Source organism: Rhinolophus ferrumequinum, chromosome 7 (assembly GCF_004115265.2).
Source record: "Rhinolophus ferrumequinum isolate MPI-CBG mRhiFer1 chromosome 7, mRhiFer1_v1.p, whole genome shotgun sequence".
Classification (NCBI taxonomy): domain Eukaryota; kingdom Metazoa; phylum Chordata; class Mammalia; order Chiroptera; family Rhinolophidae; genus Rhinolophus; species Rhinolophus ferrumequinum.
The window spans coordinates 81,512,089-81,539,655 of NC_046290.1; the positions used below are offsets into that span (position 1 = coordinate 81,512,089).

General features: G+C 36.6%; 1 protein-coding gene across 1 annotated transcript in view; it reads left to right on the plus strand.

Moving 5' to 3' along the window:
• Nucleotides 1-24,558, plus strand: part of HSD17B4 (hydroxysteroid 17-beta dehydrogenase 4) — an 88,025-nt gene extending 63,467 nt beyond the window's left edge. Inside the window, exons 18-24 of the mRNA XM_033110552.1 lie at nucleotides 1,144-1,213; nucleotides 1,845-1,951; nucleotides 3,255-3,341; nucleotides 9,359-9,445; nucleotides 10,441-10,579; nucleotides 17,521-17,648; nucleotides 24,138-24,558. Of these exons, the coding sequence (XP_032966443.1) occupies nucleotides 1,144-1,213; nucleotides 1,845-1,951; nucleotides 3,255-3,341; nucleotides 9,359-9,445; nucleotides 10,441-10,579; nucleotides 17,521-17,648; nucleotides 24,138-24,227 (708 nt within the window). The 3' untranslated portion in view covers nucleotides 24,228-24,558. The remainder of the gene's footprint in view (nucleotides 1-1,143; nucleotides 1,214-1,844; nucleotides 1,952-3,254; nucleotides 3,342-9,358; nucleotides 9,446-10,440; nucleotides 10,580-17,520; nucleotides 17,649-24,137) is intronic.
• Nucleotides 24,559-27,567: the final 3,009 nt, after the last annotated feature.

Consider the following 27,567-nt stretch of genomic DNA (forward strand, 5'->3'; position numbering starts at 1 on the left):
TCCTCCAGCATCTTAAACAGAATCTTAGAAATCACTACTATTCAATAATTGTTGATTTGATTTAGTTATTTTTCAAAGACATATGAAGGGAAAACAATATTGAGTCATTGAAAAAGTGAATCATTTATAGAACTATCATATGGATTGATGGAGAAGGAAAAACTTATTAAAATTGTACAAAACATGTTGAAAAGGAAATGATATTTTCCTACTGTTATTGTCTATAAGTAAATTTTGTTTAAAAAAGAATAATCCATATTTAAGAATAACAAAAAAAACAGTAATTAACAAAGTCAGGTATGCTGACATTGCTAGTCTTAACACAACATTTTAATAGTCTTGGAAAGCATAACATAGCAATTAATGAGAAAAGGAAGAAATCTTGAGGCAGATCCAAAGTAGTTAGATACATTAAATATTGACTGTTAGCTGTTCTGTGAATTTCTTCCCTTCAGTACTGAAAAGTACTCTAGTTTAAACAATGCCCAATTTAAATGCTGGGAAGAATGGTGATTTTTTTCTTACTGTTATCTATACCTTTCTGCTAATCCTGCTTTATCCAAGTAAAGAAGTGATATGAAAATCTAGACTAAGCAGAAATTTAATCTTAACTGCAAGCTATAAATCTGTATTTTTGCAGGACGAGCTGATGCTCAGGATTTAATGTACCAGGAGAATAAAGTTTGTGAGACATCTTTGGTGTTTATACATCTAATTGTTACAAGCTTCAATTTAAAACACCTCATTAAGAAAGTTCACATTAATTTTGCTTGGTTAGAGGAGGCATAAACATTTACCTCATCTTCATTGTGTTTTAATGAGAGTAGATTGAGGGATTCCTTTTTGTGGATTTCTCTTTAGGCAACGGTAACCAGTGTTATCCCCAGATGTAGTTCTTGGCTCCCTTTCCTATTATTTGACAGGCTTTCCCCTTCCTCAACTGATTCCAGTGGCAGGTGTTACAAAAACATTTGATTTACAGTTCATCTTTTTTTGTTAGAAAGTTATTTTTTAATAGGAGCTTCAATTAGGTCCATTATGATGCATTTTGTATACAATAGCCAGCCATATTTCCTGTTTTTCTTTTAATGTATTCTAAGAAAGCACTGCGTACTAGTTACATTTATAATTCTTTTTGTACAGGCTGCTTTGTACCGCCTCAGTGGAGACTGGAATCCCTTACACATTGATCCTAACTTTGCTAGCTTAGCAGGTGAGTTGCTAATAATATGTACCGATGAAAAATATTAGCTCAGTTATCTAAATAATACTTAAAGACATTGCTCCTTATGACTGGTAATTTGAGTAACATTTTAAAAATAGCTCTCTCCTAACACATTTATGCAAAGGATATGTATGGGAAGGTAGGAATAAGTGTTCAGAAAATGGTGTACTTGAAATTGAGATTATGGTGCGAGGAAGCGCCTGCTAGTGCAAGGTCAGGATAGACCATGGGGGTGAGTGTCTGAGTTATAACGAAGGGCATGGTCATTGGAGGAGAGAGCAAGGATCTGAAAGGTTAGGGAAGGACCTTTTACATACATGGCTATTGAAATCACCATGGATGATTTCATGGTTGCAACCAAAGGTAAACAAAATAATGCTTTGTGTTTCCAGATCTCTAACATTCCTGTTTTTGTTTTTTACTTTCTTTGTTTATTTCATAATTTTCATCCAGGAAGTATTAGTTATAAAATATTTTCCATGTTTCTTAAAATAAAGGTGTAATTCATGCTAATGCAGTTTCAACATACAGTTTTGAGATCCTGAATTAACTATTCTTGGCTTTTAAACATGCAGTGTGCCTATATCTAGCTAAATTCTCTCTCACTTTCTTTTTTTAGGTTTTGACACGCCCATATTACATGGATTATGTACATTTGGATTTTCTGCCAGGCATGTTTTACAGCAGTTTGCAGATAATGATGTGTCAAGATTCAAGGCAATTAAGGTATATGTATGTTATTGCATAATTTGAACTTTAGTTCTTTTTTGTATTTTTAGAGAAGAAAAGGAGTTTTAGTAAGACTTAAAATAGATACTGTACTGAAGTAATATACATTTTTATTACATTAACTTGATAATAAGCACATTTTCTTTTCATAGCTAATACCTTCATTACACATTCATTGTGAAGGATATCATATATAATTATAATTTTATAACATATTAGTTGCATTGTTTTATAAATTAGTTAGGAGTATATTACTAGTTAAGGAGATTTACCTTAAAAATTTTTTTTTAATTGTTTTGTAATTTGCCTTAATTTAATTGAAAACATTAAGTGGCTGCATTTGAACTCTAATAAACACACACCTACATCAGCATGGTTGCGTTTTGATTTCAGTTTTTGGACTTTTAAGTGGGTTTCAAGTTTTCATCCATTATAAATTACAAAGAAAACTATCTCCGCACAATATCTTTGCATAGTTTAAGTAAAAAAGATATACACTAACAACAACAACAAAAAAAAATTTAAGACAGTGTCCTGTAGCTTTCTAAGTTTTTATCAGTTTGAGCTCCATGCAGCAGTGAAAATGCATTTTCTGATGCCTTACCTTTGATAACACTGATTATTCTCATGCTTTTCATTTTTATTTTAATTATTTTTATTACCCAATAATATATACTCAGAGAAAATAAAATAATACAGAAAATTATGAAATAATTTTGGCCTATATACTCACCCCAGACCTTATTCCTCAGACATAATTAGTACTTATTTTTTTGTTTTATTTTTCAATTGCAATTGACATGTAATATTATATTAGTTTCAAGTGTAAAACATAGTGATTAGACGTTTATATAACTCATGAAGTGATCTTCCCAAAAAGTGTAGTACCCATTTGTGTAGTACCCATTTGACACAATACATAGTTATTACAGTATTATTGACTATATTCCCTGTGCTGTACTTTATGTCTCTGTGAGTACCACTTTTACCTGCTGCTTTTAAGTTGTTCGGTTGTTACCTATATAGCTCTACTTAACATAATTATGTTTCTGTTTCTTGGTTTGCCAGGATTAAGCACTATTGATTCTATATATTGAAAGACAAAAAATTAGCTTATACTAACTATATCCTTTCTCCATTAATTTTATCCTATTATTTTTATTCCTCTATGAATTTAAATGTATTTAAACTTCTCTTTTCTTTCTTGTATGCTCTCTAACCTCCCTGCTAACTTTTTCTCTCACAAGTAGGAAAGTTTCATTTTAAAACATTTTTAACCCCCAAACTCATTGTTTTAAAGGCTCGCTTTGCAAAACCAGTATACCCAGGACAAACACTACAAACTGAAATGTGGAAGGAAGGAAATAGAATCCATTTCCAAACAAAGGTATGAATAATGTTTTGTTACCCACTTCACCATACTCTATAATTATGTTCCATCTTAACATTTTTTGGTTATTTCTATGGGTATGAGAGAAAACCTAGAAAATTTATTCTTTTTTAAATTAGTGGTAACTTTTAATTGGAAATAAGATGCCTATGAACCTTGTTTTTTATTTTGTTTTATTTTCAATTAAATTGGTTCTTGTCGATGTAGTAGTAGCACAGCTGTTCTGAAAACCCAACCAACCGTATCTTTTTGGCTCAACCAGTCAGTCAAGTTGTTGTCAAAATATAATTTTCAAAAAAATTAAAGCCATGGCACTCAGAAAGATTTAAATGAAAACATGACAAAAACGTATTTAATTCCTTAATGACAGAGCTAGCAAGATGAAAAAACTGGTTCAAAAGAGGATTAGAACCACAGTGTTTGTAGAATCCAGTAGGAAAGGCACCCTAAAATAATTTTGCTGAGTTGATGTCCTGCAGAATAATAAAACTGTATCCTTTATGGTTATGTTTTCTATTGGACAGAAATCACGTGCATCTTGATCCCACAAAAATCCATAAAATAACATTTTATGTCACAGATTCTAAGCCTAATTGTAAGTGACAAGGCAAATAAAAGTTAAGTAACATAGGTGAGGCTGTTAGTGTGCCAGTACAACACTGAAAGGACATACAACCATCCTTTTATTTGTAAATGTTTTAAAGATCATTTTTGTTAATATATTTGACCAGGCTGATACTTTTTGGCCTGATCAATTGGTGCTACATAGATGGTTTGTGTCCAGCAGTTTAAACACCACCACCAATAGTAATAACAGCTCCAGTAATTGAATACCTAGAAGTAGGCTATACCATTATCTGTAATGTGCATATCAACTCTACATTTGCCATAAGAAAATCTGGGTTCAGATCTCCTAAATAATTACTCATGGTCACACAGAAAATGCTGGATAGAAACTCAGGTCTGCCTGGCTCAAAGCTTATTGTTTAGGGCTCCAAATCTTCTTTTCTGTATCATGATTTCTTTTATTTTTAAAATATTTTTAAAATTTTCAATTACAGTTTACATACCATATTGTATTAGTTTTGGGTGTACAACACATTGATTAGACACATACATAACTTACGAAGTGATCACCCCCATAAATCCAGTACCCATCCAGTAATACGTAGTTATTACAATACTACTGGCTATATTCCCCATGCTTTATTCTACATCCCCATGACTATTTTGTAACTACCAATTTGTACCTCTTAATCCCTTCACCTCTTTTCCCAAACCCCCCACCACCCATTCCAGCGACCGTCAAAATGCTCTCTGTATCTATGAGCTTGTTTCTGTTTTGTTTATTTGTTTATCCTATTCTCTAGATTCCACATATAAGTGAAATTATATGATATCTGTCTTTCTCTGTCTGACTTACTCCACTCAGGACAGTACCCTCTAGGTCCATCCATGTTGTTGCAGATGGCAAAATTTCATTATTTTCTATGGCTGAGTAGTATTCCATTGTATATCTGTACCACCTCTTTATCCATTCATCCATTGATGGACACCCAGGTTGCTTCCATATCTTGGCTATTGTAAATAATGCTACAATGAACATATGGATACACACTTCCCTTCAAAGTAGCGTTTTGGGTTTCTTTGGCGAAATATCCAGAAGTGGGATTACTGAGTCCTTGTTTGTCTCTTCTTATAGCCTTTGTTTTAATGTCTGTTTTGTCTGGTGTAAGTATTGCTACCCCAGCTTTTTTGTTTGTTTGATTGTTTGTTTCTATTTTCATGAAATACCTTGTTTCATTGTTTTACTTCAATCTCTGTGTGTCTTTTGATCTGAAATGAGTCTCTTGTAGGCAGCATATGTATGTCTTATTTTCTTATCTATTTAGCTATCCTGTGCCTTTTGAATGGAGCATTTAATCCATTTACATTTAAAGTAATTGTTGATAGATATATAGTTATTGCCATTTTAGTATTCATATTTTTTATCTTTTTTTTTCCCCCCTTCTTTTTCTTCAAGAAGTCCCTTTAACATTTCTTGTAATACTGGTTTGGTGGTGATGAACTCCTTTAGCTTTTTTTTTTCCAGGACAACTCTTTATCTGTCCTTGGATTCTAAATGATAACCTTGCTGGGTAGAGTAATCTTGGTTGTAGGTTCTTTCTTTTCATCACATTGAATGTATTGTACCAGTCCCTTCTGGCCTACAAAGTTTCTGTTGAGAAATCAGCTGACAGTCTTATAGGAGCTCCCTTGTTAGTAACTAACTGCTTTTCTCGTGTTGCAGGATCTTTTTAAGATTCTCTCTTTGACTTAACCTTTGGTATTTTAATTATGATCTCCCTTGGTGTGGGCCTCTTTGGGTTCATCTTGTTTGGAGCTCTGTACTTCTGGACTTATATGTCAGTTTTCTTTGCCAGGTTAGGGAAAATTTCCGACATGATTTCTTCAAGTAGGTTTTTAATTTTTTGCTCTCTTCTCTTTCGTACCACTGTGATGCGAATGTTGGTACACTTGATGTTGTCTCAGAGGCCCCATAAACTGTTTTCATGTTTTTGGATTCTTTTTTCTTTTTGCTGTTCTGATTGGTGTTTGCTACATAATTTTTTAAATCACTGATTTGAACCTTTGCTTCATCTAATCTACTGTTGATTCCCTCTATTCTTTATTTCAGTTATTGTATTCTTCATTTTTGACCTTTTTTGTTTTTTAATCTCCATTTTTATGTTTCCTGTCTCTTTGTTGAAGTTCTCTCTGAGATCACTGAGCATCTTTATAACCACTGCTTTGAACTCTACATCTAGTAGATTGCTTGTCTTTATTTTGTTTAGTTCTTGTTCTGGAGCTTTTTTCTGTTCTTTCATTTGAGACATGTTTCTTTGTCTCCCCATTTTGGCTGCCTCCCTGTGTTTGTTTCTATGTATTAGGTGAGGCTGCTTTGTGTCTCGGTCTTAGTAGAGTGGTCTTATGTAGTAGGTGTCCTGTGGGGCCCAGTGGTATAGTCTCCCTGATTACCTGATCCAGTTGCTCAGGTATTATGATCCTTGTGTGGATTGTGTGTGACCTCCTGTTGTAGTTGAGCTGTGGTTGTTGTTTGTATGTTAATGGGAGGGATTGACCCTCAGAATGATTGGTTGTGAGGACTGGCTGTGACTACAGTGGAGGACCTGCTGTGTAGGGGCTGTCCCTATGGAGCAGGATTTGCTTTATCAGGGCTCTGGTCCTTGCCCAGCCTGCTTTTTGTGGAGGTGGTTTGGTGGTGCTCTGGTGGTCTGAAGCTAAACTGTGTGTTGGATCTGGAGCCTCTTGGGAGGGACTTTGTTGCAGGCCCATATCAGCTGCTACCTGTGCCCTGCCCAGGTCCAGTTGGTATGACCTACAAAGTGATCTACAGATGGTGACCACCTGTGCTGGGCTTGGAGGTGCTGGGAGAGGCTAAGCTGTGAACCGAGGTTGGCTGCCACTAGTGCCGGGTTTGGGACTGCTCACAAGAACTGTGGGGCAGGCCGAGGCTAGATGCTGCTAGTTCGGGGTTTGTGAACCTTTGAGAGATTTTCGAAAAGTGCAGCATGAGTCAAGACAGGCCTTTTGAATGGAAAAGCCACTGGAAGCGGTTTGTGTTGGCCTGCAATTTGGGTGGGGCAGGGTTCCAGGTCTTCACTAGGGCAGGACAAATGGTGTCAGCCAGGTTGATGGAGACTCACATATGGCATCCACCTTAGTCTGCATGCTGGGAGAAGGGAGGGCTCAACAAAGGAACGGTGGCTCCTGCCATCACTTCAGTCTGAGAGAAAGCTGCTTCTCCAGCCCTCACCTTGCAGGAAGACAATTCAGTTACTCTCTGTATGTCCCTGGTGCTTTTCAAGCTGCTGCCCCAGTGCTGGAGCTCAGAGCGAGTGAGTCCATTAGTGAGTAAGTCTGTGTGCAATCCCTTTAAAAGGAACTCCTGGGACTCAAGCAGCCCTCCGTCTCACTGAGCCACATGCTTTGCTGGTTTTCACAGCCAGAAGTTATGGGGACCTCTCTTCCCAGCACTGGAACTCTGGGTTGGGGTGTATGGTGTGGGGCTAGGATCCCTTGCTTCTCGGGGACTTCTGCAGCTGAGATATCCCTCCTGATTTTTAACTACTACAGATGGGTGTGGGACCAGCCCGTTCCTCGTCTCTGCCTCTCCTACCAGTGTCAACGTGGCTGCTTCTGTATATCCTTAGTTATAGGACTTCTTTTCAGCTAGACTTCAGGTGATTCTCAGTGATAGTTGTTCCTGTAGTTTAGCTGTGATTTTGATGTGGTCGTGAGACGATGCAAGTACAGCGTTTACTTACTTCACTATCTTGACCAGAACCCCTTTCTCTATCATGATTTCTTTCATAAATAAATAAATAACTTAGCAGAACTCTTTTTTCTGTGGGCCTTACTCCTAATTACTTCCTGCTGATTGCAATATCATTTTCCTACTTAATTTATACATACTGTTTATTTCACTTTTTAAATTCTTCCTGTCTTTTAGGCTTCAGTTCAAGCTCCACCTTGCCCTTAGTGGCATGCTCTTATTACTCTCCTCTTTCCTACTCATACAAACACATACTGGCTTTTTCTGAAATCATCTTGTAATTAATGTTTGGGCCACATAACCTGGAGCCCTTTTATTTTTATTTTTTTATTATTTTATGTAAGTTTTATAGTTTTGAATAAGATTATGAATTCTAAACATGTTTAAGACCATGACTGTATTATAGGTTTTGATTTCCCCACAATTCTAGTAATGAACAGTGCAGAAATAATTTCTATGGATACAAACTTACAGGGTAAAGAAATAATTTAATATAAATATAGTACATTCTTGCCATTTTGATAAATTCTAAGCATGTGTTCTAATCTTTTAAATATGTTTACTATTTTTCCCCTCATTGATTAGACGTATTCTTTTTCTATTAATTATAGATATGAATCCTTCTCACCCTCCTTCTGTCCTTCCCTTCTTTCCTTATTTCCTTCTTTCCTTCGTGCTTGTCTATCTGCCTGCCTGCCTTCATATTTTATTTTAATAAACATTGTATTTTAAACTTATGTTCCAAATAATATACTTGGCTTGGTTACAAGAAAGTAATTTACCAAAGTGTATTTTGTTAATAAATTGTCTTTTTCCATGCTTTTCACTGTATATAATTTGAAATAAAATGAAGAAAATTGTTTGAAAGCTCTTTTTTCTGAAGTATGATAGGAAGTAGTCAAGGGAGAATGATCTTGATTGTTACATATGTCTCCAAAATCAGTTTGAATAAGTGCTACCTTAATTTTTAAATGCTATCTCATACATTCGTAACGATACCATAATTTTATGAAAGACTAGCCATTGGAATAATTTTAGATAAGCATGAGGAATTAGAATTTGAGTTCCTGTAATGAATATTTTGATAAAAGGCTTTTTAAGCATTTATGCTGTGTATACTTCCTATTTGAAATAAGAGCTTGAATTATTAGTTTAAAAAGACCACTGTGGTCTGTTCCTAGCCAATTTTATTCTGTATTAACAGAAACAATACACTTTGATTACCACTCCCTCATGTGATTATTGTGCCATGCCTTCCACTATTTATAAAAATTCAGTTATCACCCAGGCTCCCCATTAGACACACAGTTATGTTGTGTTTTTTTTTCCCCCCTAAGTACCCCAAATACCAATGCCCAGGCTCCATCGCAGATTACTTAAAATGGAATTTTTGGAGATGCGACCTGGTCATAGGTACAGTATTTTTTAAAAAGGCTCCAGATGATTCTACAGTTAGGGCTAATAACAATTGTGTTCAATCAGTAAGCTTTCATGTTTATGCATCTTGACATTTGATTTATGAACTTTGTATTTAATTTGGGTTATTGTTTTCTTTTTCATATGAGGAAAAAAATGTAAGTTTTTAAAAAATGACTTTCTACTGTTTCATAATGAAATTGTGTTTTCATTGGAATCATCAGAGTGAATTGGCTTTTTTTCTTCTTGTATCCCTTCTAAGACGCAAGGAACTGGAGACATTGTCATTTCAAATGCATATGTGGATCTTGTGCCAAAATCTGATACTTTAGACAAGACACCCTCTGAGGTAGGTTATATAAATGCTGGTATCCAAGTCACTTCCTGATTTCTGAATTTCAGTTAAGTTTACTTGAAGAATGTTTGGGCTACTTTATAAATTTAAGGACTATGAAAGATTCTTAATTCTTGAACTAAAAGACATTAATTCAAAACTACTTAGAGTAAAAGGAATATTTTGACAACACATTTTAAAATCTTTTTTTGGAGGGGATATTGAGGTGTCTTTTAAGAGGAAATAATCACTTTTCTAGGTTTAGGATACCTAAATCAGTTGTTTACTGAGAAATATCAAAAAAACAATATTTTGGACAAAAATAGATGAAAAAGTTAAATATTCTGTACTTTTTCTTGATTTAAAGATTTGTATAAAGCTTTATATACAAATATAAAACTGATAGCATGTAATTTTTTATTAAAACATTTTTTGTTACTCGCTATTAACATTCTGAGGCTTTTAATACAAATGTTTATATATGTCTCCAAAATATTAACTTTGTAATGTTGAGGTTTTCATACCTTTATCTTATGATTTATGTCTGTCATAAGCCATATTGTCACATAAATGACTGAAGATTAAAATCTTTTAAGAAGAATCTAAGATCAATAACTTAGGAAGTTTTAGAGCTAGAAATAAATTGTCTTCATGTACTTTAGTTCCATTTTACAAATTAAAAAACAAGACCACAGAGGTTGATTTGTCCAGTATCTTCCTGCTGAAGTTAGTTAGGACACAGGTTGTCCATTTCCTAGTTTACTTTTAAAATATAATTTCTGAATCATTCTGATAAAAGTAAAAACTTATTAGTAAGAGAGCCGAGGTTCTCGATGACATGAATAAATATAAGGAAAGTGTGAAAGAAGTCTGGTTTAAAAAAAACTACTTTGCTTTATTTATGTGCAGATCTTTGAAAAATCACCTTATTGTACATATATTCTGTAATCATTTTTCCCTGTAAGTCATTTTTACAAAACTTTGAAAATTAAATGTTCTCTTTTTCTTAGGGTGCGGAGCTTCAGAGTGCCCTCGTATTTGAGGAAATAGGTCGCCGTCTTCAGGATTTGGGGCTTGAGGTGGTAAAGAAAGTAAATGCTGTCTTTGAGTGGCATATCACTAAAGGTGGAAAAGCTGTAGCTAAGTGGAGTAAGTTATATCCCTGACTCTATAATATCCTAAGGTAACTGATAGTAAACAGAGATAAAGTATAACTAAAGCCTGTCTCTTTGAAGGTAGGTAAATTCTACCTTCTTAAGTAAGTTGTGTTTCATGGGGAGTAACAGGTTTCAGGACATGTATGTTTTTTAGAGATGTATGGACTCAATTAAAATGCAAATATCTGTTGTAAAGATTTTATTGTAATGCCTGTAATTAGTACTTTTAAACAATCATCGTAGCTGTATGCTTCTTTAACTAATCTTCAAATTCCTTTTAAACATAAAGCAAGTTCTTCAGGTCAGATGAAATCTTTTTAACGCATTATATTTTGACAATTTAAAAATTGTTTTCTTCATTCTAAAACATTAATAATTTGGATTATTACCTTAATTATGAGATTGTTATTTTAAGAGTTATTTAAGTGCCTTGAAAAATCAGATTATTTCTCATTACTACTGAAGATCACTATAAATGCTGACTTAGACCAAAAAAAGTAATGTATCTCTAAATCAACTGAAACTTTTAAAAATAATTTTCTTTTATATATTCCTAGAAAACATTTTGAAGTTTTGTTCAATTGATTTTGGTTCAATATAAACAAGTTTCTTTTTAATATAACAGTTGCTATTCATTTTAGGCAGTGTATGTTCATTATATAAAATTTGGTGTATAAAGGAAGGTATAAAGGAGATAATAATGATGTATAATCCCACTACCCACAGTTAGAATTTTGATGTTTGTTCTCCTGGAAGACATTTGTGGTTATAGGATGTTAGTTCAGAAGGGGTAAAAAGGGAAGCAAAAATGTAATATGTCCGAGTATTTAGTTCCCCAAATTTCAAAGTGTCTAACATTTTTCTGTCTAACTTCATAGGTGTTAACACCGTATAAGTTGGTGTCATTACTTTCTTCTTTCTGTCTTTTGTTTTGTCCTTTCCTTTTATGTTGGAATTCAACTTTTTCCTATGGATCAAAGTATATTAGAAGTTGAGTTATAAATATACAGCGCAGGACTTTTGAAGATGACTAGTGAAGGAGAGAAATGAGATGTATAAGAATGTGAAAAGGTGCTAGAACTGTATATCTCAACGTTGGCAGAATAGTTCTTTGTAAGGATTTATATAGTATACAAATCATCCACTCTTGTCAAACAGGGTAATTTCCTTCCATATAGTTCTGATAACCAAGATTTCCCCTTGTCTTGGTGATGCTTTCCTTGTAGAGAATACTAGAAAATGTGCTTACATTTAAAAACTACCTTTAATTAACCTACGAAACGGATTTTTCTTTACATTTCCACTGGAAAAATGGGAATATTGAAATCCTGTTAATAACTACTCATTATTGATGCCTTGTGGCTTATGTTTGTTTTATTACCTCTTCTTCAGGTCCTTATTTATCAAAGCTAACAGTCCAGTTGGATCTTAAAGCTTTCTCTGAAAGGGTTCACCGTTCCCTTTGCTTACCTGCTGCCTGTCTGTTATCTGATTAGATTCTCAGCTGTGCAACTATTTTCAGTTCTGTTTGTTGATATCTTGTAGTCTTTGTGTCACTGAGCTGAATCACAGTAGATGGCAACAGTAGAAACTGTCTAGGTCTTCTGGCTTATGGTAACTTAGAAGATGGCTCTGTGTTGGCATCTCCGTTTTGCGTCTCGGCTCTCAGTGACATGAAATAGATGGCTGAATGCTTTGATTCAGGGAATACCTAATGTGTTTTTTTTTTTTTTTTTTTCATACAAGCAGTTTTAAAACTGAGTTTTGCTCAACACTTAATTACCAAATATGTATTTTAAATTGCTGTTAGTTGCCCCAGCCTTGCTTGTGTCTTGGCAGACTGGTTAGAGACAACAGGGCGAAGCTACTCGGTGTCCCTGGGCTGGGCTCAGGTGTCACTGGGGTTGCACAAGTGACTGACCTTGAGCAAGCTTAGGAACTAAAGGGTTTGAGCTCTGTGGCCTTGAAAGTGCATTCCAAACCAGAGATCCTGGACTGTGCCCGTCTTCCCAGTTCCCTTCCCTATCCTGCCATCCAAACACCAACAATAAATCTCTGGGCAGAAAGTGTGTGTTGGGTGGAGAGGAGAGTCTTTTAAAACCAAATTAGTCTGACTCTAGAGAGAATTAGGAATGTTCTGGTGTCAGTGCTAGGTCAGGATTGGTTTTGGCTGTGGAAGAGGAGGTGCCATAGCTGTGTCTTTTGAGGTTACGCCCATCCGAGGCCTGTTGTGTCTGGTCATCTAGGAGCAGGAGGGCTACCTGGGTGAGGGTCAGTGTGGCCTCTGTGTGACTGGGTTGAGATGGTCTGAGAGAGGCTGGAGAGCCCTCCGTTTGTTTTGTGGACCAAGAGTATGTAATAGAGAGGTACAGGCTCTTGATCTGCGTTAAGAAACCAGAGGGACTTGGTAAGGTATTTTTGGGAAGGAAGCCATGTCTTGGAATGATCACTTGTACTTTCTTCTTATTTCTACCTCTGGACAATGTTTGAAGTATTGTTTTAGAATGATGAAAAACACTTCCTTAAGTAGAGAGAGGTCAAGGTAAAAGCCTACCTTACTTATTTCACTGTTATTATTTGTTGTAATATCAAGAACACAGCATTATTATTATGTCTATGTCTTTTGATTACTTCCAAATGTAATTCAATGCCTGGACATGTTTGAACACCTTTTTTCGATATCCTACATCTTCATTAGGTATTTTCCCCTTTGAATAAAGGTTGTCCTTTGGATTTTTATATTATGAGGGATTCTTTTGATTAGGTTGCAAAGGTGGAAATGGGCATCAGATGGAGAAATAAATCTCTGAATTCCCTCTGAGCAGAGTCTGTCGTTCGTCACAGTTGTTATGATCATATTATAATTGTACGTCTCCTCCCACTTCACCTTGGGTTTAACACTGAGAACAAGCTTCAGATTAATTTGTTTATTTCCAGCTTCCAAATAGTCTATAACACACGATATCCTGATTCCATACATGTTGAATAAGTGCTAAAAGCCATGCAGAATGCATAATTTTAAATGGAATCAGATGCCTTAAAAAAAAATGCTGAATTGGTGCCTTTCCCTCTATTAAAACAATAAGTTTATTGTATGGATAGTGAAATCTTTTTTCTATTTTTATAAGTGAAATATTCAGGAACAAGAGGATACCATTGAAACATAAGTAAGCAATGTACTTTATAGTATTTATTACTATTAATTTCAGAAACCAGCCAAAAGTTGTCCCAGTAAACCATTGGATCCCATTCTGTTGTAAGCAACAGTGGAAATTCATAGGAAATGAAAGATGACAGGGAGGCATAAAGAAGATGAAAGAATCAGAGACTATGAGGCCTGTAGGATAGTCTGCTCCTGAAAATTAAAACACAGTTACTTTTATCTGCATCTCCAGAAACCAAAAGCTCAAAAAATGGAAAGTTTTTTCCTCACAGCTCATTGGTGGCAAAACCTGACCTGAATTTACACGATGCAACTAACTGTCCTTATCTCACCTGGTGAGAATGAGTCGAATATAAGAATCATGTGTTTGTTTATAGAGTGTTGCAGCATTGGAGGTGTCTCATAATATACAGTACATGCTTTATGCACTGTATTTTCTTCCTAAAATCTGAGAAATTCTGAATTCTTAAACACTTCTGGGCTGAAGGAGTTTAAATAAGGAATTGGGACCTATTCATATATACACTCGTAAATAATTCTGATAGAAGTGGTAAGAAGCACGGGAAAGGTGCTGTGAGCTTTCACAGAATGGGACGCTTGGTTCATTCAATAAATAGTTGAATATTAACGACGTGTCAAGTTCTCCGCTCGTTTGTGGATGACAGATATGAAAAGTCGGGATGTCTTTTTTTGTCCACAGAAATAACTGTTAGAGGCAGTATATCACGAAAGTTTAAAAGACTGGAGTTAAGGAAACAAGGGTTGTTGGATTGCAGATTAAAAGGAAGGAAGGTTTACATTGAGGTGATGGCAGTAATGGAGAGGAAAGGGCCTGTGTGAATCTGTTGCTAAGAGAGGACTTGACTACTTGGCTGCTAATAATGTCTGAAGAACAATAGGAGCGAGATAGAGACAGCTAGTGCCACAGTTTTGAGCATGCGTGGCTGGCCGAGTATGTTGACTCTATTAATAGAAGTATGAAAATGGGAGAGGAGAGAAGTTTAGGAGAGAAGATGATAAGTTGTGGTGCCAGAACTGTAGCAGACCAGGGTCTGGATGAGATTAGGGGCCTGGTATTTTAGGGATATGTTCACAGCTGGAGACAGAGAATTGGAAACCATATCCGTGGAAATAATGAAACTCAGAGCATTCGCTTTGCCACTCAGCTTCCTGGCGTGCAGAAAGAAATGGAAAGAAGTCTTGTTGGTTCTACAAGATTATCTGCTGTTCATGGTTTATAGAATAATGGCTCCAGTATTTCCATTTGTCTCTAAATAAAGTGAGCATCTTAGAATTTGGCCCGCCAATTTTAAATATGTATTTGTTGTAACTTTAGGCACGAATATAATCCCATGTTCCCAAATAAGAATTCATTGTTTGATTGTATCTAATAGCTATAAAGTAGCCATAAAGTTGAAACTTTTGACAAAGACAGATTTATTTTTATGTAATAATGATACAGTGTTGCTCAGTAAAACAATGTTTTGTTTTGCTTAGAATGATAGGTTTACACTGGTTGGCATTAAGTTCTTTGTTTTTCTCCTAAAGGAAATTTGGTTTCCTTTCACATATGTGTAATAATTGAATTTTACAGTTACATAGCAAGATTATAGGAATACTCTGTGTTATTGCGTGAATATTGTTAGTTAAGAAATGAAGTGAGTTGGCTTTAAAAAATTGTGTACTGTAGCTCGTGTAGCACTGAGTCTATCTATTTGGACTGAATCCAAGCATCCATTATGCACTATGTGCCAGTGACGGGATGAAGATGTTCTTTGAATGTTAGAGGTCATCTATTTTGGATCTTGGAAATTTACCAGATTGTGGAAAAATATATACAGATTTGGCAACTGGCATCTTTTAAGATCAGTATACACTCATTCTTGAAAAATGCCATTTGCTCATTAGACCCTGTTAGCTTCTGGATTGGTGCTCATCTTCTAGCCGTGAAACCAGGTTACCCTTACGGTTTCTCAGCTTGGATATAAGCTACATCTTAAGAGTGTTGGTTCCACATTTAGGATTGGGATCCAAATGAGCATCTCGTGTGTTTATAGAAAAGACCTGAAAGATGATCTTTGGAAAGAAGATGCTTTGGAAAGAAGTGAGGGATGGAAACCTGTTTGTTAGAAGAGGTGGCTGCTTCAAGTTACTCTCTATTCCCTTAGTGGCTGCTTCCTCTCTTATCAGCATAGCCCCTGACTGGTTACCCATGTGCATTTGCTCACAAAATCACTTAAAACTAGTATGGCTTTCCTTTTGGCTGTGTGTGTTATTCATCTTAATAATATATCTTTATAGTTTTTTATTTTGAAATAATTTCTGGCTTACAGAAAAGTTGTCAGAATAGTACAGAGAACTTATATTTGTTCTATGCCCAGTTTCTCCACATTAACATTTTATTCCATTTTCTTTTCATCATACATATTACTGTTTTTCTGAAGCATGTGAGTAACTTGCAGACACGATGTCCCTCTATCCCTGAATACTCTAGTAGTATCTCCTAAGAACAAGGACTTCTTATCTATTCATAGAATAATTATCAGTATCAGGTAATTAACATTGATACAGTATTATTTAATCTACAGACTTTATTAATGTTTCACAAATTGTCCCAGTAATGTCTTGTAAAGTAATGTCTAATATATTAAAGAGTAATAATAATAACAATAATAACAATAATAGAAATCAAGAAAGAACTGCCCAGGGTCCAGTTTGGGAATCACATATTGCATTTAGCTGTTAGGTCTCTTTATTCTCCTATAATCTGGATGAATTCCTCAGTCTGATTTTAGTTTTTATTTTTTATTTTATTATTTTTTAAAGATTTTATTGGGGAAGGGGAACAGGACTTTATTGGGGAACAGTGTGTACTTCCAGGCCTTTTTTCCAAGTCAAGTTGTTGTCCTTTCAATCTTAGTTGTGGAGGGTGCCGTTCAGCTTCAAGTTGTTGTCCTTTCAGTCTTAGTTGTGGAGGGTGCAGCTCAGCTCCAGGTCCAGTTGCCATTTCTAGTTGCAGGGGGCACAGCCCACCATCCCTTGCGGGAGTCGAGGAATTGGACTGGCAACCTTGTGGTTGGGAGGATGCGCTCGAACCAACTGAGCCATCCGGGAGCTCAGCAGCAGCTCAGCTCAAGGTGCCGTGTTCAATCTTAGTTGCAGGGTGTGCTGCCCACCATCCCTTGAGGGAGTTGAGGAATTGAACTGGCAACCTTGTGGTTGAGAGCCCGCGCTCCAACCAACTGAGCCATCCCGGAGGCAGCACAGCTCAAGGTGCCGTGTTCAATCTTAGTTGCAGGGGGCGGAGCCCACCATCCCTTGCGGGACTCGAGGAATTGAACCGGCAACCTTGTGGTTGAGAGCCCACTGGCCCATGTGGGAATTGAACTGGCAGCCTTCGGAGTTAGAAGCACGGAGCTCCAACCGCCTGAGCCACTGGGCCAGCCCCTGTTTTTATTTTTAATGACGTTGACATGTTTGAAGAATAGAAGCCACTTATTTTGTAGAATATTCCTCAGTTTGTGTTTATCTGATTGTTCTTTATGATTATTAGATTGAGATGATGAATTTTGGGCAAGAGTAAAAAGGATATCTCAAAAAAGACAGGATTTTTAACATTTTTTTCTGTATGACAGGTAATATATAATGTAGACTAAGTAGCACATGAAATTGGAAACTGTAAGAATGTCTGCATTTTAATTGGTTTATTTTACCTTATATTGTGAAGAAAAAATGACACACATTGATTTTGTTCCTATTTTCCCCCCTAGCTACTGACCTAAAAAATGGCACCGGGAAAGTGTATCAGGGCCCAGCAAAAGGTCCTGCAGATGCAACAATCATACTTTCCGATGAAGATTTCATGGACCTAGTCGTGGGCAAGCTTGACCCTCAGAAGGTAATGTTCTTAAAATGTTCCTTTATTCATCATTACTGCTTTCTGTTAGACAATTGTAGTTTTTAGCTGACTTCCAAATTCAGACTTATAAGACAGATTCCTTACAACTCTGAAGAAGATACAGTTGATAACCAGTATCTGAATTGACAGATCATAAATTTTTCTAATGGAGTTTCAATTGACATTTTTAAAAACTGAATTTTGGGTGAAATTCTTCAGCATATCAACCATATAAAACCCACATCTAGACCTCCTAATATATTATGTCGTTAGTTCAAAGGTGAAAAGCCATACGATGTTAGTTGATATTGCATAAAATTAGATATTCATTCCTGATATATAAGATTAAGAGCTGGTGTTAATTGTCATTGAAAACTGGAAATAGAATGATAGACCAGAACAGGCAGTGTCTTACTGAAGGTGAAACAGGTAGCGGTATTTCAGTGGAAAATCATGACTAAGACAAGAGTGCCCTCTCTGACCATGATGAGTTAATACTATTCTGAAACTTTTGACCAATCTATAAACACAAAATTAGAGTAACTGATGTAGCAGTTAGAATGGAGGAGGAATGAACAACCATGGTGTATACCTGCAACTGCTATAATGTCGTACGTTAGCTATATTTTCTAATAAAAATCTTATAGAAAATGGAGAAGAAAAGTTGGTTATTTTCAAATTATGATAATGTAGCTAGAAATCCCAGGAGAATCAAATGGTTGATTCTTAGAGTAGAGGAGTTCAAACAAGTGGTTGAATGCATGATAATTATTAAAAAGTAGCTTTCACATAGCAGCAAACTCACTAGAAGATACAATTGAAAAACAATTTGTTTATATTCACAACCTAAACTATAAAATACCAATTACTACCCTCATAAGAAAAGTGCAGTGCTTATTTGAGAAAATTATACAACTTTACAAGGAACAGAGCAATTTGAGTAAATGGAAGATGTTCACTTTTTCTGGATAGAAAGACTAATTTAAAAAGAACTGTAAAGTAGTACAGTGGTAAAACATATGTTCTTTGTCATCAGATAAATCTGAGTTTGAATCTTAGCTCTGCCACTTACTCTCTAAACCTCAGTTTTCTCATTGGTGAAATGAATAATTGTAATAATCCCTAAGGATTGTTAAGATAACTCCCTCTAATAATATATATGAAGAGCTTAGTATAGTGCTTGGCACTGAGTGAGCCCTCAGTTACTTCCTTCCCAGGAATTGATTTAGTACCTACTCTTATTCAGGTTCTAGGAATGGCTGAACCAGGCAGTACTCCTACTGTGTGGAGCTTAGTTCTAGAGGTGAATGAAAAAGGAACATAATTTCAGGTGTGAAGACAAGTGAGTCAGGGTAATGGGATAGAGTGTGGTTGGCAACCTTTCTGTAAAGGGTCCCATTGTAAATATTTTAGTTTTTGCAGGCCAGATGGTCTCTGTAGTACCTACGCAGTCCTGCCACTGTAGAGTTAAAGTAGCCATAGACAATATGTAAACAAATGGATGTGGCTGTGTTCCAGTAAAACCTGATTTATAAAAACAGGTAGAAGACTAGTTTTGGCCCACAGACGCTCGTTTGCCCACCCCTGGATTAGGGTGTGACAGGATAGAGGAACTATTTGTGATAGGGTTGTCCTGCAAAGGCCTGACAGACACCTGAGCAGAGAGGGAGTGAGCCATAGGCTAAGGAGCCAGCTAGTGCAAAGGCTTGAAGCAGGAGGAGCTCGGCTATTGGCGGACTATCACTGCGAGGAGGCCGGAAACGTTAGTAAAATGCGCTGTGGGGAGAGGTGGTGAGAGGGTGAGCTAGGCAAGGGCGGGATCAGACCTTGCAGATCTCAGTAAGGAGCTCAGATCTTCTTGGGTGTGATCGTCAGCCACTAGCTGTGCGATGACAACATCTGAGTTTTAAAGGTCATTTTGGCTGCTGAGTGGAAAATTGACTTCAGGGCCGAGAGTGGGTAATTAAGAGTTCTTTTCTAGATATATTTGAGATGTCTGTATATCAAGATTAAATGTATGATTAAAGAAACATTTATATAATTGCTAGGAATACCAGACCTTTGGAGGTGAATGTATTATTCAGTGAATGGTACCAGGCAGTTGCTTAGGAAATGGTAGTGCTTTATGCCATTCCATATTCTTAAGCCAGTACCATACAGAATGGAATTAAGTGTAAAAAATAAAAGTGGAAGCGAAAACTTGATGAAAACTTAAATATTTACAAGTATTATTTTTAATGATAATCCTTAGAGAAATGCTAATTAATATCAGCGTTTTTTCCTAACTCATTTGGTTCTGTTACTTCCCCCCCCCCAACCTCAATGCTTTTTATCATCACTGTAAATACCGGGGGTGTCAAAAAAATGTACACAGTGGACACTTCGGTCAGCGTTGCTCAAGCAGTAGTCCACCATAATTAGAAGTGTCTGGACGCTGATCGTAACCACTTTGAGCACTTCTTGTGATTGCAGAAATCAAATGTGACTTGTATTCATCATTTGTTATTGGTATATATTGAGTATTACAATTTTAATACAGTTTTGTGTTCTTAAAATATGTATACATTTTTTTTGGCACCCTTTGTATATAGTTGTATTCCTCGGGTTTCGTATCTGCACATGCAAAGGGCTGACTGTATATTTATTGAAAAAAAATCCATGTATAAGTGGACCCACGCAGTCCAATCCTGAGTTGTTCAAGGGCCACTTGTATTTTATTTAGCCTAAGACATTAAAATATTTCAATGTGTAATCAATATTAAAAATATTACTAGGATGTTTTATGTCCTTTTTTTAATACTCTTTAAAATCTATTGTGTTTTATACTTACGGTACGTCTCAGCCAGGACTAACCACATTTCAGCTGCTCAGTAGCCACACGTGCTGGTGGCTACTTCACTGGGCAGCACAGGTTTAAACATTCCATTTTGACTTTGCTCTTCTGCCCTCTCTTATCTAACTTCTCTCTGTCACTCGACCAATACTGTTCTTGTGAAGGTCGGTCACTGATGACTTCTGTTTTGCTAAATCCAAGGAATATTTCTCTGTCTATGTCTTACTCCACCCTTCAGTAGCATTCAACTCAGCTAACCACCAACTTCTTGAAACAATTTCATCTCTTGTCTTTCGTGATACCATATTCTCCTGTTTTGCTTTCTCCGCCTTTCGCTATTCCTAATCTCTTGGGTGTCGTCTTCTACCCTAACCATTAAATTTTGGTGTCACTCAGGGCTATTTCAGGGCACTTCTCTAAATAGCACTTCCCTTAAATGAGTGCATCCGTCCTATGGTATTTAAAGCTGTCTATATGTTGGCAACTTGCAGATTTAAATGTCTCAGTCTTCTCTGAGTTCCATAGTGACATAACCAGCTCTCTACCTTACCCCTCTAAAGGAAATCTTACTGGCATCTCAGACTCACTATATCCAGTATAGAACTGGTGATTTAATTTTCTCCCCCAGTCTCTTTCTTTTCAGGAAATGGCACTCTCATCTACCTATATCAACATGCTCAGTAATGTAAGAATTGTCTTGGCTTCCTTCTATACCTCTGTATTCTTCCTATCCTTAATCCTGCCTGACCTTTCTCCAAAATATATCTTGAATTCATCCCTGGGGATGATCCAAGCCTCCATCGACTCTTACCTGGCTCACTACAACAGCTACCTGACTGGTCTTCCTGCTTCTAGTCTTGCCGCTCCACTACTCTGTTCCTCACACAGGAGCCAGAGTCATCTTATAAAAATATAAATCAGATTATAGGTCATTCTTCCTGATAAAAACCTCCAAGATTTCCTTTGAACTTGGATAAAACCCAAACTACCTGTTATTATGTCATGTGCTGTTTCCCTTGTTCATCTTTCCAGCTTCATCCCATACGGCTTGCCTCATCACTTCTAATGCTAATTCTGTTTACATTAATGTCTTTCCTCTCAGTTCCTTCCCATCAGCTTTTACTCCCTTCATGTCTGTGCATTTGCCTTTTTTGGAATTTCTACCTCCAGCTTTTTGCATGGCTGGCTTCATTTCATCCAAAGTAGTTCCTTCCTCTAGAGAGTAGTTCCTACTCTCTGATGGCATTGTTTTCTCCTTCATAGCATTTAGAACAGGCTTTAATTACTTGTTTGCGTTTTATGTTGTGACTCCCCTACCATGTTAGCTCTGTGAGAACAGGGAGAGATGTCTATTTCCTAGCCTACAATATTGCCTAGTATACTGTAGACACTCAGTTAATACTTGAGTAGATTCGAGTAAAGATAAAAATAAGGGACATAAGCTCAATAGCAGTAATTTAGGCTGTGTAGAAATCAAAAACTTCTGCATGTCAGACTCCATAAGATATTCCCGTAAATCTGAGGAGGAAAATTAAGAATATGATGATATACAGTATATTGGTATCAAAAACTATAAAAAATTCTGGAAAGCACTAAGACCTCCATTGAAAAAATGGGCAAAAGATAGGAGCCATTAATTAATGAAAGACATAGAAATGACTAACATACATAAGAAAAACCATTAAATTTTCCTATTACCAAAAAATATGCAAATTGAAGCATGTCATTTTTGCCTCATATTTTCAAGAATTAAGAAAGTAATATTGTTAAGGTTGGGATAGGAGAATTCATATGAAGGTGGAAGGAATACTAATTTTGTATAGTCTTTCTGGAAAGCACTTGACAGAGGTTCACCGACTTTCTTCCTTTTTGGTCTCAGTACTTTTTCTTGCATGGCACTCCTAGGGCAAAATGAAATACCTAATGGTTCAGTTTATTAAGTAGTAGTTAGATCCAAACAGGAGTAGTTTTCATGTTGTACTTGAAAATGTCACTGTACTTCCCTCAAAATGTTAAATATTCCTTAGTGTCCCTGTGGGTTTGTTGTGATGCCTGGTGTACAGTTTGGAAACTGACAATATGGAAGTACGGTGAAGAACCTTAAGAAACATCATGATTTAGTAATTCTCTTCTAGGAATCTATTCTAAGAAAATAGAAAAAGAACAAAGATTTATGTACAAAATTTTCCCACTTAATAACAACATCAAATATTGATATATTTCTTTCAAGGATTAGGAATTCTTATTTTAGCTTGTAAGTACCCCTCAGACTTTAGTCCCTGGCAGGCAGGTCTAAGTACTGACTTCTGTGCAGGCGTTGCAGTCTGTGGTTTCTGTAACTGGGCAGTGAAAGCAGTCTTTGTTTTGAAATTCCAGTCTCCCATTTGAGTCCCTAGCACTTTTGATCCTGATTGAGCGGAGGCTCCCTTTTTATTTCTGGGACAAAGAGTTTAAGTAGTTTTTGCTTTTCCTCCGGCTGATGAGAATTTGCTTCTGTGATTAAGTTGCTGTTAGTTGATAAACAGTAGACATTGTTGAGCAAAGAGCACCTGAGTTCAAGACCAGGCCTTACTTCTTGCTGGCTGTCTGGCCTTGAGCAGGTTATTTAAGTTCTCTGAACTTCAGTTTTCTCATCTGTCAGCTGGCGGTAAGAATTGTTGTTATGCCCACTTCAAGTTCATGGCTGTGCTTCTCAAGTGAAATTTTATGTGTAGGGCTGCTTTGTAATGTTAAATATATACATGGATATTACTGTTTTCTTCAATCTAGTTAAAAATCTAGGGACTTTTTAAAAATTTCATATTGTATGTTTTTTCTTCAATAAGTTATAAAAATCTGATTTATTATTTTACTTTTACTGCTAGGGAACTTGACGCTGAGGGAGAATTTAAGCAACTTGCGCATGTTTCTTTTGTCAGGTCAGATACAGAGGTGGCACGAGAACTTTAGCGTTTTAACATGACAGCCTTTTGCTCGATAATGAGTTTACTATGCTCTTAGCACATGTCAAACACTAAGCTAAGCGCTTTACACACTATTCATTTAACTCACGCAACAAAAATGTGTTATTTAGGTACAGTTGTCATGCCCTTTATAGATGCAGCGGGTGGAGCTCAAGAGAGGTTACGTTAATTTCCCCAAGCTCAGCTTGCTAGTAAGTGGCAGAGCCTAGATCGTAACACAGGCATTCTAATGCTATAGCCCAGGTCTGTGCACCACTTTGTTACGCTCGTATTTTGTCACCATACAGCTTTTTATTTCATGAAGAGGTAATATTTTAAATCTGCTTTTAAAAGTCCTGAATTTAATATTTTTATTGTTACGAATACAATAAAGCCTTTTAATCATGTGGTCTCAAATTCATGTTTAACGACGTAGACTAAAACCAGAAGCATAGGTTAAAGCAGAACTCCCAGATCTGTCAATTCAGATAAATTATTCTGTGGTTTTCTAAAATATACAGGGAGTCTATTTTTTTAGCTGTCTAAAGATATGGGTGCTATCTTTAATCATTAATGATCACTGCTAGATAAAAGTGGCCTTTGTTGTCACGAACTGTTAACTCAATTGTATTTAGTCTGAACAGTGATTTTTAAAAAATGAAATAAAACGTACCATGATAAAGGTTGCGCTCTTTTTCCCTCTCTCTTTTCCAGGCATTCTTTAGTGGCAGACTAAAGGCCAAAGGGAACATCATGCTGGGCCTGAAGCTTCAGACGATTTTTAAAGACTATGCTAAGCTCTGAAGGACATACTCCATTATTAATGAAAATAGAAAAGTACTCTCTTTGCCCAGATATGCAATAATAATTCAGGAAAAGTGCTCAAAACTAAGATGCAGGAGAAATTGCTTAACATTTTCAGATTTCAAATAACTTTTCAGATTTTCATTTTCTACTAAATTTTCATGTTATTATTTTTACACGGAACTGTAAGCTAGCTCATAACTATCCTTCTTAGATCTTACCTTCATAATAAAAAAAAATGTTCACCCAAATCTAGGCTCTTTAGAATTATGATAGCTTTTATAAACTGAAAGGAAAATTAAATGAATAAAGGGCCCTTTGATGCCTTCTACACGTTGTCTTCTTATTTTCTGTTCTCAAATTTATTGGTACCCCAGTTTTGACATGAATTTTCTTGTATGTACGTGCTTGTCATACTTTGCTCTAATAGGCAGTGTTCTGCTTTAAGAGAATGGTTTTTGTGTTCCCAAATAGTTTTATTTATTCTTCTCCCACTCTTTTGCTAGAAATTTACTGTGTTTCCCCCAAAATAAGACCTGGCTGGATAGTCAGCTCTTATGTGTCTTTTGGAGCAAAAATTAATATAAGACCCAGTCTTATTTTACTATAAGACCAGGTATAGTATAATACATAATATAATGTAATGTAATATAATAAATATAATATATAATGTAAAATACTGGTGTAATATAATATAATGTAATATAATATAATATAATATAATATAATATAATATAATATAATATAATATAATATAATGTAATACAGACCGGGTCTTAATATAATATTATATAAGACCGGGTCTTATATTAATTTTTGCTCCAAAAGATGCATTAGAGCTGATTGTCCAGCTAGGTCTTATTTTCGGGGAAACGCAGTACTTTCACCTAATGCTTGTAAGTCTACCAAACACATAGCTTTCTTAAGAAGTCATCTTAAATCATAAGATGGTCACTAGCAAGTAGTGTCGTATCACTGTTTTCCCCAACATTTAGCTGAGATGATGTATGCTGAGGAAAGGCCCTTCTGATGGATTCGCTGCCGAGATGACCAGGAAATGGGGTGCTCGTGTCACGAATAGAGTAAGTTTCAATTCTGGAGCACAACTGAAGAGAATATATGTGCGTGGGTGGGCGTGACAGGCTGCGTTTCCCGGGAAGCAGACTTTGAGATGGAGATTGACAGGCAGGAAAGTTATTTGGAAGTGTTCTTGGGATCAGCAGGCAGAGGGGTGGAGGGTGGGCCGGTGGCTGGCTGTATGTTCAGGAAGCAGAGCTAGGCAGAGGGAGAAGTTAGGCTGTGATGCAGTTACCACAAGGCCTTAGCAGATCCTTTGGGGGAGCTCTGAAGCTGGGATGACCTTTCAGAATTGCCGTGAGCTAACTAATCATTGATTATGGTCTGCCCTGTAAAGGGGCCGTGACCTTGGGCACAGCAGCAAGCAATTCCTGGAGTGTCCTTATAGCCAGGTGACAATCTTCCCAGCAGCTGGGGGAATATGTCTTCAGTCCCAACTGGGGCTTCTGGGAGCCCAGCACAGCACGTTGCTTCAGGAAACAAGATTGAGGGAACTAGATATTAGGGATCAAGAGAGAAGGTCTCAGAAATTTAAAATTGTAATGTCTAGCGCAGTGCTGAAACATAATTTAAGACCTCGATATATTATTGTTGGTTTAATGAATAAGCAGGATATGTGGAAGGGCATAGAAGAAAAGTTACATATCTGGCAATTATGCCTCACTCTCATGAGCTCTGTATGGTGTCATACAATGAACTATAATTCAAGAGTGATCCATTGTTACGCCAATTGAATTAAAAAAAAATGGCAGTCTTCTAATGTTGGTCTTTTAGAATAGCTATTGTCCCTACTGAGCTTGGAAAAACTTAGTGTCCTTCCAAATAGAAATAGCGTATTACAATTAACCAAATGCCACCACACATTAATGATGTGTTGAATATATACCTTAAGTGCCTAAAACATGTTAAGAAAGTGATGTTTTAATTACCTTACTAACTCATCTCTGTCAATCTTGAAGGTCAGGGAGCTACTGGTATCCAGATTTAGCAGCTGCTTCTTTATTAGTTCTTACGCTCTTAATTAACCTTTCTAGAATATGTAATATTGTTGAATGCACCACCCTCCTTAATACTTTACTCCCCTTTTATCCTCCAATGAGAAATAACTTCTTAATGAGCTTACTATAGGTTAATCTTTGACTTACACTTGTCTCTCTTGTAATTTTTCTCTTTCTACCTATTATTTTAGGATTTGTGATCGAGTTTCAGCTTTCTCCTTTTGGTAGACATTTTCTTCCTAGATGATTTCCTCTATTCTCATGTTTTCACAGCCATCATTCCCAATCTGTATCTTTAGCTCTCATCTCTCCATAATTCCATAGTTCCACCCACAGTTTCAAATCATTGCTGAACTGTTGCCATATAGTCACTGCAGATACATATCCAAAGTAACACGTAAACATGTGATCTTCTATCCGCCCCTAAATCTGCATTTATTCCTGTTTTTTTCTTACTTAATAACATCACTTATTGCCTAAACTAAGAAACCAGAGTCATCTTCAGTTTTTTGGTTTCTCACATCCCACATTTAATCCCTCACCAACTTTTGTCACTTCTGTTTCCGAATATTTAAGGATTTTATTCTCTGATACCACTATCCAAGTTTGCCCTCATACTGGTTAGCTCATTTTAATGGCTTTCCAGTGGTTTCCAGTCTTTCACCATGCCCCAGAGGGGTCTTCTGAATATGTGACTTCCCAACTCAGAAACCTGTGAAAGTTCCTACTCGGTTATCTTATTGTCAGACTCATTAATATGGTTCAAAGTTCCATCAGTTGGGATTCTTTCAGTTGCAGGTAATAAAACCAGTTTAAACTGGCATAACAGAACTTCTCCACATAACTGAAACAAAATCTGGAAGGATAGGACTGGCTTTGAAGGTGCTTGGTCAAGCGATTTAGTGTCAGCTCGGCCCAGTTGCTTGACATCTGTCTGCCTGCTTTCTCCACTAAGCTCCCCGTGGAGACTTCCCCATCAACTCCACGTTACTCCTGCGTGGTCACAAGAAGACAGCCAACAGGTGCGGTCACACAGCCCCAGCAGAAGAGAGAGGACTAGGTTCTCAGAAGCCCCAGCAAAGGCGTCACGTGGCCTCACTGGCTGTGACCGGGTTACAAACCATTCCCCGATCCCATCACCGCAGCTAGAGGAGTTTGATATGCTGAGTGGCTTGTCTATCACCATCCTTAGCTGCAGGTTCCAGGGCCTGTACATGGAGCTGAGGATAGTGTGTTGGGGATCCCTAAGACTTCCCCCAGTTTGG